Source organism: Oreochromis aureus, linkage group 15 (assembly GCF_013358895.1).
Source record: "Oreochromis aureus strain Israel breed Guangdong linkage group 15, ZZ_aureus, whole genome shotgun sequence".
NCBI classification, from domain to species: domain Eukaryota; kingdom Metazoa; phylum Chordata; class Actinopteri; order Cichliformes; family Cichlidae; genus Oreochromis; species Oreochromis aureus.
The window spans coordinates 16,402,049-16,417,371 of record NC_052956.1 but is presented as its reverse complement, the minus strand read 5'-3'; the positions used below and the strand labels follow the sequence as shown (position 1 = coordinate 16,417,371).

General features: G+C 38.5%; 1 protein-coding gene across 4 annotated transcripts; it reads right to left on the bottom strand.

The window, feature by feature from the left end:
- Nucleotides 1-35: 35 nt before the first annotated feature.
- On the bottom strand, nucleotides 36-8,851 carry slc10a1 (solute carrier family 10 member 1). Of its 4 annotated transcripts, none has more exons than XM_039599265.1 (9): nucleotides 8,789-8,851; nucleotides 6,667-6,790; nucleotides 6,314-6,587; nucleotides 6,139-6,225; nucleotides 5,557-5,669; nucleotides 3,296-3,500; nucleotides 1,646-1,824; nucleotides 1,316-1,515; nucleotides 36-441 (listed from the first exon to the last, which is right to left on the bottom strand). In XM_039599265.1, exons 3-9 carry the CDS (start codon nucleotides 6,500-6,502, stop codon nucleotides 380-382), a joined length of 1,035 nt encoding a protein of 344 aa, XP_039455199.1. In that variant the 5' UTR covers nucleotides 6,503-6,587; nucleotides 6,667-6,790; nucleotides 8,789-8,851; the 3' UTR covers nucleotides 36-379. The 4 variants fall into 4 exon arrangements, with proteins under 4 accessions (XP_039455199.1, XP_039455201.1, XP_039455200.1 ...); XM_039599267.1 differs by having other exon boundaries at nucleotides 6,314-6,520; XM_039599266.1 differs by lacking the exon at nucleotides 8,789-8,851 and adding an exon at nucleotides 8,431-8,496.
- Between the last annotated feature and the right edge of the window lie 6,472 nt (nucleotides 8,852-15,323).

The following is a 15,323-nucleotide window of genomic DNA, read 5'->3' as shown; positions in this document are numbered from 1 at the left end:
TTCCTTCTTGCATTATATTGCGTGGCTGTGCTTTTATTTGGGATTTGTGTGTAGATTACAGACTTTTAAATGTAGTTTTTAAATGAGTTTGGAAAAACACATTTTTGTACATGAGGATTTTATTTTCAGTCAAAACTATGATGATGTTTGCATGGTGTAGAAAGACAACAGACTTAACCAATAAAAAACTGAAATAACTGAAGTTTCTAATGCACTTAGAGGTTTCACATCACAATACAGTATAAAAATCATGACAAGCTATACAGCTGCACATTTTTCTGCTTGTTTAGTCAGCTGTAGGAGTTTTGTTTACTTCGTCTGGAGCCGCTGTGGTGTAAAAGTTCACATTAATAGAAAAATACATGGGTGGTGATTGAGGTCACACAGTCCCCTCAGTCGTCTCTTTCAGCTCCTCTTCAGTGACCGCAGGCTGGTAAGTCTCTGTGAGTCAGATAAGCAGACCCATTATAAACATAAACCAAGATTTGGCACAAAAATTGATCAACTTGAGGTTAAATATGAAACTCTATGGTCTGGTTATTCATCTACATAAAAAAATAAGCCCATTTTGACACGTGGAAGCAGGAAAAGCACCAACAGTCTTTAAGAGAGCTACTTCATGCTGGCTGACAGGACAGAAAAATTATAATTGTGCTTTTCTGTAATGAGAAGTCAAAAAGTATGTTGTGAAAGGCTTTCCTTTGCGCTACACATCAAAAAGTATTTTTAACATTATTCCTCAAATTTTTCACAAACACAAATGCAAGGCTTTACTCGTTGTAATAGTACCTTGTGCATCATACTTTATATTTTTAGTGAAATTGTTTTTTTTAAAGGTGAAAAGTCTTGTTTCGTTGTTTCAGCATGACAAAAGCATTAACTGGCCCTTCCTTTAACTATCCAACAACAGTCTTTGTATTAAAAATTAACAAAAGGTATTCTAAGATCTCATACTTGTAATTCAGACTCCAGTCTGTTTTATATTTAATATCTTCAGTTCAGATGAACAAATTATATAGAATAAACACCCCTCTATGTTCTTTGGTACCTTTATAAAAGGTCAGTTTTGATACCATTAAATGAGGACACGAATGAGGGTTTGTCATTAGAGGTTCAAGATTGGTTTCTATAACCTACAAAATAAAAGGTTACATCAAATCTGCCTTGCTTAGATTAATGCCCACTAAAAACTGTTATTAATCATCAGCACTATAAAGGGTCAAGGCTGAACTTTTTCTTGTTTACTCTCCCTGTTTGTTCCCTATGTTTTTTCTTGTGTCATAAAAGGCCTTAGATAACCTGATGTCCCTCTTACCTTTCTCCTTTTTCATGAATCTTTGGTAGCACCTAAACAGCACGATGAGCACCAATGCCTCCGTCCCCTGAAAAGACGCATAGATCATTGGGAACAGAAACAGAGGGCCTATCACTTCCTGGGGGAAAGCTATCTTCAATATGGTGATGCACAGCTGGATGTTCTGACAGCCTGTTTCCACAGAAACGGTCCTCCGCTCCCTGGTGACAGACACACATGTTCATGAGTCATGAATATATACAGAAAGCCTCATAATTCTTTCATCTTTGATGTGACTGCCTTGACTTGTCCCGAAGTCCATCGATGACTGAGTTAAGCCAAAGAACCTACGCCTGGTTGAGTCTGAAGATCGCAGAGAGGACATATCCAAAGGAGTAGCCTATCAAAGGCATGAGAGCAGCGATGGCCAATAGCGGAGGAGACAGCACAGTCAGCATGACTCTTCCGATTCCGATGTTGGTTAAGGTGACGATCACCACGATAAAAATCATCATTATAATTAGTCCTACCTGCAAACAGCAGGACATGAAACAAATCAACTCCATATCAATTTAACAGTTGACTGACAAGCAGTTTCAAGGCAAAATGAGTCCTATTCCCTTTTACTTCATAACAAATGCGGCAGATAAAACATTGCGAGTTGATTGAAGTGCTGAACTTGTATTTGACCACAGTAGTAAACAGTTAAGGAAATTACTTTTTTTAATTAAAGCTGAAAGTCTGACTTGAGTCACATCTCGATTGCTTGATTTAAAACCCACCATGATGGCGTACAGATGCAAAACTACAAAAATTATACGTGTCACGTTTCGCGGGGCAAGCCGTGTGTAAATTATTAAAGGACCCAAGATGCAGATGTTGCAGTGAAGTGAGAGGGCTTGGTTGAGACTGAGTGATAACAAACAAAAGGAAAAGAAATAAGCTATACTGGGAAAACTAAAACCTAAACAACAAACCTGAACGCGAGGGAAAACACAAGTGGAGACAACGAGCAGGGAGAACAGCGCAGGGAGAATTCACAGGGAGATTAAACAGACGATCCAGCAACGAGGACGAGATGACACACACTATAAATACACAGACAGGAACATGAGGGAAAGAGGAACAGGTGGCAACACAGGGGGAACTGATTGGGCACGATGAGACAAGGAAGCAAAACAGAATACACTAACATGAGACGCAGACCTTCAAAGTAAAACAGGAAATACACAGAGACACATACTGGAGAGGAGGGAACTTAAGACTAACAAAGTGAACTTTATACATAAAACATAATACCAAATCACAGAGACAGAAGAAAACACTGGGTCGAGAGAGCCAGGATCCTGACAATATGACTGTTGAAAAACTTAAGGACCTGACGCTGTTGTCAACAGATCCAATGAAAAGATCAAAACCAAAGTCGATCCAGTAACAAATAGTGAATCCTGATTTCTGATTTCTAAGTGATACAGAGATCCTTTATCATCCAAAAACCAGAACACAAACATATACTGGTTCACATTGACCTGGTTACCTATATACCACCCTGGTCCAAAGGACACTCTAGGACTCACTGTGCAGTCATGTGATGTGAGAAAAATGAGAAAAACTCATTTAAAACATGTGACACACAAAATCAAATACTTAATTGATGTAAGAAAGTTTTAACTGGTGATGTACTGATAAACATCTGATTCACTGATGCTTTGTGAAACATTGATAAAAGACATTTATTAACCTGACTTCATGTCAGGTAAAGCCAATACTGGAAAGAAATATCAATGTGTGACTGGGAACTGGGATCCCGGAGGAGCAATAAATTCATCCTAAAGCTGTAAATGCCTGAGATTTACAGCTGTTTGTCAATGCAAAGAAAAATGAATCAGTAAATTCTTACATTTTAAAGACTCAGCTTTGAACTCTGTGCCAGTTAATCAACACTGTTTATCAGTTCTAGTGATCTGTCCGACCTTCAGACTCTTGTGAGTATGCACAGACCTTTGTGATGATCCTCGAGTACTGCGGCCTGTAGGTATTGATGATGATGCCGATGCCGCACGGCACAAGGATCATGACCAGTGATATCATAATTTCAACATAAGGGACAGCGTTCTGCAGGTCGGAGAAACCCTGACAGTAGAGGTAGAGCAGGAGAGGCATCATACCGAGAGCCAGCAACGTCGAGCAGGAGGTCATCACGATGCTGAAAGAAAAAGATAAGCGTGAGACCGTGACAGCTTTTATCTTTTTGTAGCACCATAATGCTCAAAATTTCCTTGTCAGCATTATGTTGACAAAATGCATTCAAAATTTAACATGGTGCAAGACATTTCATACACACAACACAACCAGGTTGCAGAAATTTTGACTGTTCCAGAGGTTCCATACAATTCTATTTATATAGTGCCAAATCACAACAAACGTGACCTCAAGGTGCTTTATATTGCAAGGTAAAGACCCTGCAATCAGATGACCCCCAATGAGCAAGTGCTTGGCAACAGTGGTAAGTAAAAACTACCATTTCTGTAATTAACGGAGCCAATGAAGAGAAGCCAATGTGGAAGAAATATACTGTCTCTTTCTAAACTGCAGAAAGAGTATATTTCTGTCTCAGATGTGTTTACATATAACATAAATAATGTGGATTCAGTATCAGTATTCTGAGGTTAAGCAAAGCAATGAGAAGGAAAAATTACTTAATTTGAAGAACAACAAGAAATAGTAGAAGAAGAATATTTGTGCAGCCATGTGTACATTACTTAGGGTTTCAAGGCAAAAGGGCAAAAAATCCACTGCAAGACATTCCCGTTTTACCAGAAATTGAATGCTCTGGACTTTAATTCCTCTTTACAGAGAGTGAATTGAAAATTGAAAATATTATAATCTGGAGGTTTCTTCCTGTTAAACAGGAGTTTTTCCTTCCCACTGTCACCAAAGTGCTTTCTCATAGGGTGTCAAATGATTGTTGGGTTTTTCTCTGTATGTATTATTGCAGGGTCTACCTTACAATATAAAGCGCCTTGACATGACTGTTGTTGTGATTTGGCGCTGAATAAATAAAATTGAATTGAATTGAATATCATATGTAAATTAAGAAATGAGGCCTAGGGAAGCCAAGAGCAGTCCTTAGGATTGTTAAGCTTGTTAATTGTTAAGAACACAAAGTGGATCTTCCTCTTATTCCTACATGCAATCAAAAACACAGTCCAGTTTTCCCACTTTTCTTCTTGTGAGCAGCTCGCCGTTTGGGAACCTCATGCGTTACTTCCAAAACGCTACCTAACTGGAAATCCCTCATATCCTGCAGAAACCTCTGCTTGTGTTATTTTTGCTGGTTTGGGAGACCATGACATGCTTGCCAACAAATTGTTACAAGGTTGGCTGCTACACTGTGTTGTGTAACTCTAGTACATGCCATTACTCTCTTGTTAACATTCCTTTGTTGTTCAGAGTTCCTGTTTTGTCAGTGGTCATTTTCTTGTTCCCAAACAAAACAAAACAAAACATCTAATTTATAAAAAAAAATAGTGGGGTTGTGTGAGATAACGATTTTCTTCCAGGCACTTGGTTGGATAACAAGCTTGTAGTGACTGAAACAATCTGCATTCATTGCCCTCATTGCCCTCAGTCTGTCCTCACTGATCATGTATCTGAGCAACAGGCCAAAGGAGGTCCTCACATATCAGATAAAGGAGGACTGTCTCGAAGCCTGAAGTACCACCTGTTGCTTCATAAGGGAGAGATAAGAGACGAGGTGAAAGGCTAGCCGAGTGAAAGTATAACGCCTAGATATCGCTCTGTTATGATAAAATGTGTAACAACCAGATTGGTGATGATCTGTAAGACATTCATTTCTAATAATGTGTATCATCAGACCGCACGGTGTATTATGATTATCAGCGGTATGATAACAAGACGGATGAGGTTGCTTAACTTAAAAAAACACAGTTTATTGCATATCTTTTCCAAGAAGTGAATTAAATAAACACACATGGTTTCAGGTTTGTATCTTTAACTTTTGTGTTATTTAAAGTTGTTTCAAAGAAAATTAAAGCATCTGGATTAAGACGTGTCAGAAGAAGATACCTAAAAAATGTGAGACTTTAGCAAACCATTTAGGAATGCACTTCGTCCAGCAGTAAGGGGTTTTGAATTATACAAGTAAAATAAAGACCAATATTCTCTAAGGATTTATGTCTTTGTGCGTTTAATCGTTTCAAAAAAAAAGTTTTGTAGCTAAATATTTTCTGTTTGTGTACCTGAGGTTCATGTCGCCCTGCAGAGCCAGAGCCAGGATGTTGGAGAGAGCTCCTCCAGGACAGCAGCCACAGATCAGAACCACCACAGCTGCTATTTCAGCCAACTTAAACAGCTGTAACGCAATAATCATAGTAACCTCATATGGGATACTGCAAAAGCAACAAAAGCGAGATCTGATAATGACGCAAATGCTGGTGAAGTATGTGGAAATACAAATACAGCAATTCTGTGTGAAGAAAACAGATGCGCACTAAGAATACCTTCAGCATTTTCTTTAATTACTTTTTTTAATTACTGATGATTCCTCTGCAGTTAATGTCATTGTTAGTCAATCAATAATTTCTTAATCAATAAACAGATTAAATGACCATTTTATATATTCAGAATCATATAAAAGAAAAAATAGAAAAATAAATCATATAAAAGAAAAAATACTAATTGGAGAATTTTTTTAAACTCTTTTAGCGCTACTAACATTAGAAATGACAATTAGGCACATGCAGTACAAAAATATTTTGTATTGCATGTGCCTTTCTTACTGCAGTGTTTATAATCTTATTTCACTTTGCATCAGTACCAACCTTAGCTAAGCAAAAAGCTGTGAGAGGCATGATGCCATACTGGGCCACGACTGCGATAGCCACCCCCTTAGGTTTCCTCATATGATGCTGGAAACAGCAGAAGTAAGGTTCATATTAGCATAAGATTGTCTCCTTACATTTAGTTCACATATGAAACTGAACTTGCTGTAGTCACCTTGATCTTGGACACCTCCATGGTGCATCCCAGTGAAACCATAGTTACGAATAAGACGATTATCATAATTATGTTGATGGTTTTGTCCATTACTGGTGACATGGTAGGCCTGTAACTGGACGTGCTGTTTGCAGTTGTTGTGTTGAGCCACGGATCTGGATCAGAGATGATATCCACTGTGTGGTCCATGGTGCCTTCAAATCAGAGCTGTGAGCGGAAAACCAAATGATAGGGCAGGCTGACTTTTGCAGGCTCCTTCAAAAAATTTTGTATCCTGAGGACAGAAGAGGTGCATTAAATTTCAGTCAGTGTGACTGTTTTTATATTTATGGTGAATTTGGTTGGAATTGTACCTGTTTTAACCTTGAGTCTTGCTTTATTTGAATATAGTATTGTGTGCAATGCAGTCAGTGACAGCTGACTTTGGCTTTTTGCAGCTGGTACTATGTTTGCTGCTCATTAGGTCAGAGTGATGCACTGTGAAGCAAAATAAAGAGGTTATGGAAGTACTGAGGTATTGATCCCAAAGTCAGGTCAATCAATGAGCAACTTTAACCTCCAAATATATGGAGGTTAAGGTTTAACAGGTTGAATGTGTCAGATTGCAAATGATATGTATATTGGCATATTTATAACTAAGATTAAGAACTGCCTTATTTGCAGGACCTGCATTTTTATTTTTAGTGTTTTTTTTTTATGAAAGGTTTGTTTTGTTTAGCACTCATTCTGTTCATTTTTGGTGACAGAAGAGTGACATGAAGCATTAAACACATCTGTGTGGTCTCAGTCATCCAGGTCATTATAATCTTGAGAGCTTAAAATAAGCGGTAACTGGCCTTCTTTAAGTTTGTGAGGATGTTTCACCTCTCATCCAAGAGGCTTCTTCAGTCCTAAAACCCAAAGGAGGAGAGGCCCATTAATCCCCTAGTGTAGGTTTTCCTCTTTAGAGGTGGTCGTTGACCTACTGGTGATCATGTGGATCATCACATGAGCCAAGGTGTGAAACAAGGCATGGCTCATTAACATGCTAGGGGTTTAAGGGTGAAACCACTATGAGACTTTGCCCCACCCTATCATGTGACTTATTGAGATCACTAGAGTCTAGGTGTGAGTGGAAAAGGTTCTCATGATTGTATCATGGATGGCTGATAGCTGTTGTCATAAGACAATGTCTCTGTTCAGCGATGGTCAGTCGCAGTGGATGTAGACAGCCTCCATTACTCCTCTTGGAAACCATTGACGCTTTCAGCCCTGAATATGAACATTGCCATCTTTAAAGGAGTATCCTTGTCCATCAAACGCTCTGTTGTATGTGAGCGCACACAGAGATTGAAGCAAAAACAAACCTTAATAATTATGATGGAATCCAAGTTTTCTAATTGGATAATTTTAGGTTTTATTGAGCTAGTTAATGCAGAGAAATCCTCGATAGGTTGAAGCTGCTTTATGGTGCACTCCTCTTGAAAAAGGTGTTTAATTTCAGTTAGTTTTGTTCACTTAAATAAAATATATGAAAAAAATTAAAAAAAAACTAGGTCAAAGAATCAAATAAAGAGGTCTGATTCCTCACTGAATCGCTCTTAACGGTTTCTACTTTGTTTACTTTGCCAGACAGCTATGATAAGATCCCTGTTTTGAGATAGTAGTTGTATAGGTCAGAGTACACATTATATGGGCCTGAGACCATTTAATGTAATCATTACATGTGCTGTAGATGTTCAGACTTTGAAACTCCTTCGAATTCCCTTACAGTGTTTGAGGTAATGCTGCTGCAGCCTACACACCTTATACCATGCTGATTTTATAGCACACATAGTGCTGCATACACGGTGATTAAAAAAATGACTTCTTTAGAGTCTGCAGAAAGATTTCAGAAAAGAAGGCATTTTTTAAAAAAATGCTGAGTTAATTTAAGCTAGAAATATTTATATCCTTGTGAAGGAGTTTAAAGTGATTTAAAAGTACAGTGCTTGACATTTAACCAAAAACACTTGGATAAAACGTGTTTAACATGACATAGTTAACTAAACAAAGCATATTCCTCACTGAAAGTCACTTAAATCTGGTTAATCTGTGCATTAATGCGCAACAACATGCAGAATTTGCTTGTTTCAAACCTCAAACTCCAGCATGCCTCCATCTCCATATGACAACCACATCCTCCCTGCTGGCATGCTCACATGCTGTGTGCACACAAATTGCTTTCACAAGATTGCACATGTCTGTTTTCTGCTCATATAAACAAGAACATGTATGAAAAAAAAAAACCCCTACAGCACAGCAAAGCTCCATAAAGGTGTCAAGCATTACTTTTTGACTGTGCTGAAGGTGAGAATTGCACACCTAGAGGTCAGTCTGCAGAAAGTAGAAAAAAAGAAGAAATGAGGAAAATCCTCAAGATGATTTCCAAGAAATGAACAGCTGCAGTTTAAACTTGACAGATATAAATATCGCTGTATTCAGTCCTTGCTTTACCTGCTGGGCCAGATTCTTCCTTTCCTCGTCTCTCGTCTCTTTGTCATAAAATCAACTCTTTTGTGTTGACGCTCCTGTTATCTGTTGCAAATGACACATGGAGGCTTCTGTTTGCGCAGAGGTGCCATCTAGTGCACAGCTGACTACAGCACTTTAAGAGGAGACAATCCTCCTCTGAGAGCTTCTGTAATGAAAAGTGATAAGAAACAAACAAACAAAAAAGTCTGAACTATTATCGAATAACTTTCTCTAACTTTAGAAAATCAAAAGGTGTCCATGTATTGTTTTTGTGGGTCCTTGCTGAGCTGATTCATTCAAATAAGAATGCATTGTGTTTGACAGTGAACATCTGTGAAGGAGTCAGCACTGTGGAATTCCTCGAAGAGTCCCCAAAGATGTTTTCTGCGTATCCTGTTGATTAGCTGTAATCGAAGAAACAAGGGGGCTGCATTTTGAACAAATATCCAGAAAAAAACATGCCTGTGTGAGGCTCTGCTTGTAGATGAAAAATAACGCATCAAAAATGGTCATTTAGTGCTTAAAATATCAGAATTACCGACAAATATCTGAGGCAGAAGGGGGTGGGGCAGTGATTTTTGTTTCCATCTAGCATCCCTGCCAGATACTTTTCACACTATCTCCGAGGGTGAGGCCACCCACATTTCAGAGAAATCTCATTTTTGCCGCTTATATCCGCTATCTCGTTATTTCAGTCACTACTACCCAAAGCATAAGTGAAGATGGGGACGTAGATCGAACACTCAGTCGAGAGCCTCACTTTTACACTAAGCTCTCTTGTCACAGGACAGACTGGTATAGTGTCCGCGTCACTGCAGTCACAGCACCAATCCGTCTGTTGATCTCCCGCTCACCTCACTCGTGAGCAAGACCCCGAGATACTTAAACTCCTCCACTTGGAGCAGTAACTCATCCCTGACCTGAAGTGGGCACTCCACCCTTTTCCAGATGAGGACCATGGCTTCAGACTTGGAGGTGCTAATTCTCATTCCCACCGCTTTGAACGTCTCGAGTGTGAGCTGGAAGCCACCACCTGATGAAGCCAACAGAACCACATCATCTGCGAAAAGCAGAGATGAGATTCTGAGACCACCCAAGTGGAAGCCACTTGACTAGCCCTGGTGGAGTCCAACACCCACCAGGAACAAGTCTGACTTATTGCTTCCTGTTTGGATTCGGGAGACAGACACTATCTCTACTTTCAAGATTAGGCTTAAAACTTTCCTTTTTGCTAAAGCATATAGTTAGAGCTGGACCAGGTGACCCCTAATCCTCCCTTAGTTATGCTGCAATAGACATAGGCTGCCGGGGGATTCCCATGATGCATTGAGTTTTTCCTTTCCAGTCACCTTTCTCACTCACTATGTGTTAACAACCTCTCTGCATTGAATCATAATCATACTTGTTATTAATCTCTGTCTCTCTTCCACAGCAGATGGCCCCGCCCCTCCCTGAGCTTGGTTCTCCCGGAGGTTTCTTCCTGTTAAAAGGGAGTTTTTCCTTCCCACTGTCGCCAAATTGCTTGCTCATAGGGGGTCATATGATTGTTGGGTTTTTCTCTGTGTCTGTTATTATAGGATCTACTGTACAATATAAAGCATCTTGAGGTGACTGTTGTTGTGATTTGGCGCTATATAAATAAAATTGAATTGAATTGAATTGAATTGAATTGAATTGAATTGAATTGAATTATGCAGACAGCTTTGGAGGCTTCTGGTTGTCCAGAGGTGCCATCTAGTGCACAACTGACTTCAGCACCTCAAGAGGTGAAGCTCATCCAGGAGCTTCTGTAATGAAAATGTAAAAAATAAAAAAATATACCTGAATGAACTGTTAACTAATAACTTCCTCTAACTTTACTAAGTCAAAAAGTGTCTTTGTTTTGTTTTTGTGTGTCCTTGCTAGCTTAGCCCTTTAAAGCGAGAGGCATTGTGTCTTTGAAGATGAACATCTGTGAAAGAGTCGACATTGTGGAAATCCCTGAGGAAGATTCCCAAAGATGTTTTCTGTTTGCCCCGTTGGTTATGGACCACAATGAGTCACAGAGTATAAATTTAAAAAAAGAATTTGCAGCCCTTTGTGTGAACACAAAGCTGTAATCAGAGAAACAAGATCTTAACATATCCAGGGGGTTGCATATTTAAAAACAAATCTCCTCAACAGATGACGAGTGGCTGAACAAACATACAGAAAGAAGAGGTCTTCGTGGGGCTCCGCTTTTAGATGAGGAATGATGCACCCGAAATGGACTTTTAATGCTTAAAATGTCAGAATTTATCAAAAGCAGAACATTAAAAATGCAAACAGATGATTCTGTCATTAGGAGTCTGCAGTCTTGCTTATTGCTAAAAATACTTGCGATGATATCTTTGTGCCTGCTGGCTTGCCAGCAGATTAGCATCTGCCAGGTACAAACTCCACACATGATCACAAGTTATGTACAGTTGACAGATTGTTACCTGAATACTGATGCCAAGTTCCTCTTTGGCTTTCAAAAGCTCATAATTCTATGCCAAAACTGATGGAAGTAGCTCTGAAATGACTACAGTACGTCCTGCTTTGTGCTTTAAGATGTTTTTCGGTTATAGTCATGATAAAGATGAGTTTCCACTGTTGCCAATAGACTTGTGGTAAGGATGTGGAGTAGCTCTACTTATTTGAAAAGAAGAAAATACACACATAAATACAAAGGTAGCTTATAAAGTGGTGTGGGCTGAGATTTTGGTATAATACATTAACATTTAGCTTATTTAGTTCATTTAGTTTATTTTTATATAGTGTTAGCCCTGTGTGTGGCGGGATAGATTCAGGTGTATCTGGCCTCTTCCTCTATGGAAGCTAGAATAGACTAAACCAGATAAGCGGAAGAGAATGGATGGGTGGCATTTGCATTTATTGTCAAAATAACTGCTAAACAGCCAACTACAACAGATCAACAGGCCAAACCCTACAGGCCTATTGTGTCAATTGTGTCACCTTTTACGCTATGAAAATCACGTCCTTCCCTTAACCCTGCATGACCAGTTGTTTGAGAAGCAAACAGAAAAATCATAACAAAAGCATTTTGAAATGCAGATAGAAGTGAGATACATTCAATCGGAGTCAATACACTGATTAAAATTTTCAAATATGTATATAGAACAAATTTCATATGCATAATGGTGTTTAAGTAAAACACATGGACCCTGTGAGATACTGTTGATAAAGGTGCTTCTTTAAGCACAGTAATCCAAGGTACTGGATGTCGTGCCAATAAAAAAGAAAGTCTGGAACACAATACTACTCCACAGAAGCAAACTGGCAAGATGTCCCAGTATGACGCAGAAGGAGCAGTGATTGGCATTTCCAAAAAAGTCAACACCATTTACTGTAAATCACTTGAAGGGATCTACAGCTGACATACTGCACAGACTGCATTCTGTTGTGAGATAGGCACAGTGAGTCATAACGCGCCTGCCTGAAAGATTAAAATGCTAATTAGTATCACTGAAGAAACTGTTTTTGTTACTGCTGCAAAAAACAGAATAAAGATCAGCTGAAGCACACAAGTCCTATCTCGCTAATATAACATGATGAGCAGCATTAAATCTAAATGTAATTAGAATATTTGCAAAGCATGTAGAAATCCAGCCAAATAAAAATATATAATAAATTGTGGCATTAGAGCCTAACATGGTACAATTTTTTTTTTAATATCATGTCATTTTAATCATTTGCCACATTTCCAAAGAATGTTTTTATCCAATAATGAGGACCGCAAAAGCTAATTCTTATAAGTAATTGCAGGGCTAATTATTGATCAAAGGCTTTCTACATAATGAGGAAAACAGCGATAATGTAAAATAACTGTACTTTTTCGAAATGGCAAACAAAATGTTCCTATTAAATTTACACTGGTGATACTATAGCCTGAATTCCAAAAAGAGTTGTGATGCTGTATAAAATGCAAAGAAACCCAGAATGCAACAATCTGCAAAAACCCATAAACCCATATTTTATTCATAACATGACATGGAAAATATACCACATGTTTAAACTGAGACATTTTATTATTTCATGAAAAATACTACCACATTTTACTACCACAAGTTTCAGAGAATCCAGAGGAATCTCTGTGTGTATTAAGCACAAAAGTTAATGTCACGAGGTTATGAGTGAGGACGCAAATACAGACTGAAAACAAAGTGCAAAGCCCAGAAGTAAAGAAAACGCCAGAGTGTTAGTATACAGTAGGTCCAACCAGCAAGGCAAACAGAATCTAGCAAAGGAAAAATAGAAACTTATGATTTTTTTAAATACACAGACACACTGAGGGCAGTCAAGGGAAGGGGAGACATCTGGGTACCAGAAAACATCTGAAACTACCGGTAATCAAGGTTAATGAGGCGGGGGAAGTAAAACAAAATACAAGACACAAGAGACAAAGACTACATAAATAAAATGGACTATCACTGACTGAACATTGTGATGGACTGTTGACAAGATGAAACGAGGGAGGCAGGACTACAAGAATCCAAAAACAACATTGCCAATGTTGACCCAAAAAAAGAACAAGAATAATGGCTATGAATATGTGAATATGATGCAAAAATGTTTTCCAAATAAAAAAATGTGGACACCACGTCCTCTCAACTAAAGACCATCTAATTTGTTATCAGTGCTCAGTTCAAGAGCCTGTATCTCTGTATGGGGGTACATTAGTGCCTATGAAATTGGAATTGGAAACAGAAAATCAGAATACGTAATCATAAATAAAATTTAGGCAGAAAATTGATTACGAAAACACTGCTCTTGTGCAGTCCTGAGTCCTATTTTTCAGGTTGTGCCTCGCAAGAGTTAAAACATGATTTTTTGGATTTTTTTGTGAAGTTATAAAAGTACTTGTGTTTTCTACTTATGTAAAAATTAATAATCTTACTCAAGTATTTCAAGAGCACACAATATATTTAATCTTAACACCATATTATTGTAATAATAACTTATATTTGTATATCTATTGAAAAATAGTTCAAAAAAACAAAGATACATAAATAAAATAGGGTTGGAGGGACAGAAAGCAGACCCATAGCTGAGGACCAAAGCATGTGACACTGTGTATATGGGTGCGGCAGGTCAGAGAAGTACTGAGGGGCTCGTAATTGAATCATTGGATCACAATAAGTGTATCACACTTTATTGCTGCAGCTGTTGATGATTTAATTACAATCCTACTTGTTCCTAAACATGCTTATCTCTCTGTGGATGACATTACTTATTCTTATTTATTTACTTTTATCTTTTTTGTTTTATTTTTCAGGAAACGAGTTTGGATTATTTTTAAGTACAGTCACATGTTTCATATTACATTAGTATACTGTATTTTATTTGCTCCATTTAGATTAACACTGATAATGTATAGTTAACTGATTGATTTATTAAAATTTACAACAATAATCTACAATAATATCATCTAAGGCAATTTAAGGATGTAGTGAAACTTTTCAAGCATTTATCTGGCACTGCAGTGCTCCCCCCTTCCTCCTTTTCATAAGTGATGCACCAACAACAATGGCAAGAAGGACAAAAAAAATCTCTAATGGTGTCTGCATACTGGGGCTCTTCCAGTATGCCAGTATGCTGCAAAGGGACAAAAGGAGGGCATTTTAATGGTTTAGCAGGCCGATCTTGTAAAGACATGGGGGGGAGGGGAAGGTGGCTCAGTCTGGACAGATCAGCCTTTCTAGCTGTAATTACAGCCAAGTCTTCCTTATACCTGGAGTTTACTAGATTTTGCTTCTGCACTCCCCACTATAGTTAATCAGTGTATCTACCTTCCTGCAGCCTGAACACTGTGAGCTGTAATGGTGCTCCACACTTCATAACTCACCTCAGGCCTGTGAGAAACAGCATTAAGGGTGTGGAGAGACAGCAGAAAATTTTGACTTTTGTTATATCTACTTCGTCATCTTATTATTCTGTAACATAACCCATCCCTCGAGGTAATTTAAATCCAATTTCGGTGCACATACACAGCTTGATGGCTTCTTGCTGTCATGCATGAAGACGGAGAGGCTTCACGGCAGCAGATGCATTATTAAAGCCTGGCCTTATTGTGTTGTCTTCTATTAAAAAGGCTATGCTGTTACTGATCATATTTCTAGGTGGCCCTGTTGGGCCATCTTGCTGCAGGACATACAATAAGATTCAAGAAAATTGTAGATGGTCTTGATGCATTCTCAATCATCCAGGAAAGTAAATCTCCAAAAGTTGAATCTGTTCATCTGGACGTAGCGTTTTGTGGGAGAAACGTTTCGTCACTCATCCAAGTGACTTCTTCACTCTCAGCATCGACCAAGTGTGTTTGCTTTTGGAACTGTGTCTTCATTCCACCTATTTCACATACAAGGGTCAGTTCTACAGGCAGAAACATGGGTGTGCCATGGGCTCCCCAGTTTCACCCATCGTGGCCAATTTGTACATGGAAGAAGTGGAAAAGAGGGCTTTGCTATCCTACCCTGGAACACCACCAAGCCATTGG